This window comes from Petaurus breviceps, unplaced genomic scaffold (assembly GCF_028583685.1).
Source record: "Petaurus breviceps papuanus isolate PSGF00001 unplaced genomic scaffold, PetGlider_PUasm1.0 115, whole genome shotgun sequence".
Lineage (NCBI taxonomy): Eukaryota > Metazoa > Chordata > Mammalia > Diprotodontia > Petauridae > Petaurus > Petaurus breviceps.
In genome coordinates this window covers 1,583,614-1,587,412 of record NW_027185612.1, presented here as the reverse complement: position 1 = coordinate 1,587,412, position 3,799 = coordinate 1,583,614, and the positions used below count along the sequence as shown (strand labels likewise).

Here is a 3,799-nt window from a genome sequence, read left to right as displayed (position 1 = left end):
GGTCATAAAATCTTCCCTTCTCCATAAATCTGACAACTAAACTATTCCTTGCTCTCCCAGATTGCTTAGAGTATCAGCCTTAATACCTAGAAAATGCACCCATTTAGATTTGATTTTAGTGTACTGTGTAAGATATTGGTCTATGAATACCCATTTATCAAGTGCCTTATATGACAGGGTGCTCTGCTAAGCACTGGGGATACATAAATAGGTGGAAGACATTGCACACCTTCAAGAAGTTAATAATCCAATGATAACTCACATTGGGTAAGGTATAAGACTGATAAGAGATTTTCATAATTGAGAGGGAGTTAGTGCAGGGGTTAAAGGGATGAGAAGATCCATCATGACTTCCCATGGTCCAACTATTAATCAGATCAATGACAGCTGACTGACTTTTGTTTTTCGACATGAGTTGGCTAAAGGCAACAGAGAAAAGGGATGTTTAAATCCTTCAGAATTCTGACCCTCTCATTTTCATCTTTGTGCTTTTCAGATCCAATGATGCCGAGAGAGCTGAGGCTCATCCTTGTAGGGAAGACAGGAAGTGGGAAGAGTGCAACTGGAAATAGCATCCTTGGCAAGAAAGCCTTTACATCTAAGCTCAGTTCCAGGCCAGTGACAGAGAGCTGCCAGAGAGAGAGCAGAGAATGGCATGGAAGAAGGCTTGTTGTCATTGACACCCCAGATATCTTTTCCTCTGAAACCCAAACAAATAAAGATCTGGAGATCTGTCGCTGTATGGCCCTCTCTTCCCCAGGGCCTCATGCCCTACTCCTGGTGATCCAGTTGGGCCGTTTCACCAATGAGGACAAGGAGACGCTCAGGCGCATCCAGGAGATATTTGGAGCAGAGATTTTATCTCACACCATCGTTGTCTTCACCAGAAAAGAAGACTTAGGGGAAGAAACTCTGAAGGAATACTTAAAAGAAACAGAGAACAAAAGCTTGGTCTGGCTGAATGTGGTGTGTAGAGGATTTCACTGTGGTTTCAACAACAAAATTGAAGGGGAGGGACAGGAGGCCCAACTGATGGAACTGATGGAGATGATAGATGGAGTTCTCTGGGAAAATGATTTCTGCTGCTACTCAAATGAGGTATATGACCATATCCAGGAAAATATCCAGCAGTTAAGAGAGGAGCTGGGAGAAGCATCAATAGGCCATAGACAGAATTCTAAGGGAGCTTTCTGCAAGGAGAATATGGCATCAAAGGAGACAGATCAAAACTGCTCTGCCCTAGAGCGTCTGATGAGCATTCAGAGGAAATATGAGCAGCAGCAACAATCAGTGCTGATGAAGGAGTCAGAGACGCCTTGGTTGGATGGCAACTCATATTGGGGCATTTTATGTGCAAGTTTCCCTGTCAGGTTCCTCATTAGAATTTTTCTCTATCTTCTGCAAGTCATCAACTGGTTGACTGGACTCAGGCACATGATAGAGAGGAAGGAAGTCAGAGACAGGAGTCTGAAAGTCCCAACTGCCATTCCTAGCTCTGCCACTGACTAGTGCTATGGCTTGAACAAGTCACTACATGTGGCCCAACTGACTCCTTTGGTAGATGAGAAAACAAGTCCAAAAAGCCGATGTCTGTGGTTCCTGCCAGCTTGAGTCTTCCATGATGTCAAGTCACTGGAAAAGTCTCCAAGAGACTGTGATCCCATTTCTCTAACATAGATGGGAAAAAATTCCAATTAGTATAGGTTCATTTAAAGTGTTATCATTAGAGTTCCTGGAACTGTACTGGCTTGTGTCATAGAGGAAATTCTTTAAAGATAAAGCATGCAGTAGACAGCCTGTGAGTCCCTTCTAAATCTAAGATTCTGCAAACTTTATTTTATAGATGGTGAAATTGAGGCTTAATGAAAGACAAAGAGAAAAAAAAAGAAAAATGTATAAAAAAGAAAGACAAAGACATCTCTACAAGTTATAAATTGAATCCAAGAAAGTATCTTTTTGATGCTAGATCAACTGACTCATAAAAGATCTTTATTACAACTATCCCCCCTTAACCCTCCTCCCTGGGTATAGATATAACTTCTCCCTAAAAGCAGGCAGTATTGGCATAGAAATGAATACACCCAGTTTTTCAAGAATGTGGACAATACAGATGCCTTTATGTTCTCTTTATGTAAAGGGAGGAAATCAAGGAGAAAAGTGCCACACATGAGGAACTCACTCAGGGACCAAACTCCTGGGATTGTACCATCTGGGCATAACTACAAACCCCATCCTCATTCTCAATTCACACCCACACTCTCTTCAATTCACAGAAATTATGACTGCTTCTTCCCAAAATATATGATCTTCTTTCTCATTGTCTGCTGCTTTTAGTTATCCTGGCTATATTTGCTAGGCTAAGCCTAATAGGATCATAAAATGCCAGAATCTCTGAGCTGAAAGCCCCCTCAGGGTATTGGATAGACAACTCCTCTACAATTTCCCTAGCAGAGTTCTACCATGGCAAAAGATCAAAAATAAAATAACTGACTGGCAACATGAGCAAGCAGAGGAAACACAATCCGACCATAGATTCCTTTTTTGGCAACAAAAAGGTTTGAAGCATGAAACAGGAGGAAGATAATGAATTCAGAACTCCTGCATCAAAAACTTCCAAGAAAAATATGAATTGGTTACAGGCCATGGAGGAGCTCAAGAAAGATTTTGAAAATCGAGTAAGAGAAGTGGAGGAAAAATTGGGAAGAGAAATGAGAATGGATGCAAGAAAAACATGAAAAGCTAGTAAATACCTGACTGATGAAAATACCATCTTTAAAAATAGACTTGAGTACTAATAATATTTTTATATGTAAGAAGTAAAGAGTTTGACCTTATTGAGTCCCTTATAATTAGTCTTTAATGTTTACCTTATATTTCTCCTGGATCTTACATATTGATTTTTCTATTATGTTCTGCTCTTTTTGTCACAAATACTTGAACGTCTTTCAATTCTTTAAAAGTCCATTTTTTCCCATTCAGGAGTATACTTAGCTTTGTTGGATAAGTTACCCTTGGTCATAACCCTACCTCTTTTGCACTGTGAAAAATAGTGTTCTAAGACCTATGATGCTAGGATTTGTGTAATCCTGATTGTAGCTTTGTGAAATTAATTTTTTTTCTTGTCGTTTTCAACATTTTCTCCTGAACCTGAGAGCTTTGAAACTTTACTGTGATACTTCTTTAAGTTTTCCTCCTGGGATCTGTTTCAGGTGATGATCAGTGGATTTTTGCTATTTCTGCTTTATCTGTTTGTTTTAGCACTTCAGTGCAATTTTCTGCAATACTTTCTCATACTACTATGTCAAGGTTCTTTTTTTGATCATAATTTTCAGGTACTCCTACAATTCTTATGTTGTCTCTCCTTGATCTCTTCTCAGATCAGTTATTTTTTTATGAGATATTTCAAGTTTTCTTTTACTTTTTCATTATTTTTTATTATTATTTCTTCATATCTTATACTTTACTTATACTTTAGACATGAGTTTCGACTTGCCCAATTCTAGTTTTCAAGGAATTATTTTTTTCCTTAAATTTTTGATTCTCTATTTCTAATTGGTTGACTTTCTTTTCATAATTTTGTTGATTTTCTTAGACTGATTTTATTTTTTCCCCTAATTTTTCCTTTATCTTTCTTATTTGATTCTAAAAGTTCTTTTAAAGCTCTTTCAAGAACTCTTTCTGTGTTTGTGACCTTTCGATGTTTCTCACTGAAAAAGGAATGGCCTCTTTTTTTTGTTTTTTGGAGGGAAATTGGGGTTTAGTGACTTGCCCAAAGTTACACAGGTAGTAAGTGTGTCAA

At 38.2% G+C, this 3,799-nt stretch overlaps 1 protein-coding gene across 1 annotated transcript; it reads left to right on the top strand.

Annotated features, from left to right (window-relative positions):
• The first annotated feature begins 504 nt into the window (after nt 1-504).
• On the top strand, nt 505-1,844 carry LOC138157902 (GTPase IMAP family member 6-like). Its single transcript, XM_069083675.1, has one exon. The coding sequence runs from the start codon at nt 505-507 to the stop codon at nt 1,507-1,509; it is 1,005 nt and encodes a 334-aa protein (XP_068939776.1). The 3' UTR covers nt 1,510-1,844.
• The last annotated feature ends 1,955 nt before the right edge of the window (nt 1,845-3,799 follow it).

Excerpts from the sequence above, each read along its gene's own strand:
- LOC138157902 (XM_069083675.1), top strand. The coding sequence starts at position 505 with ATGCCGAGAGAGCTGAGGCTCATCCTTGTAGGGAAGACAGGAAGTGGG.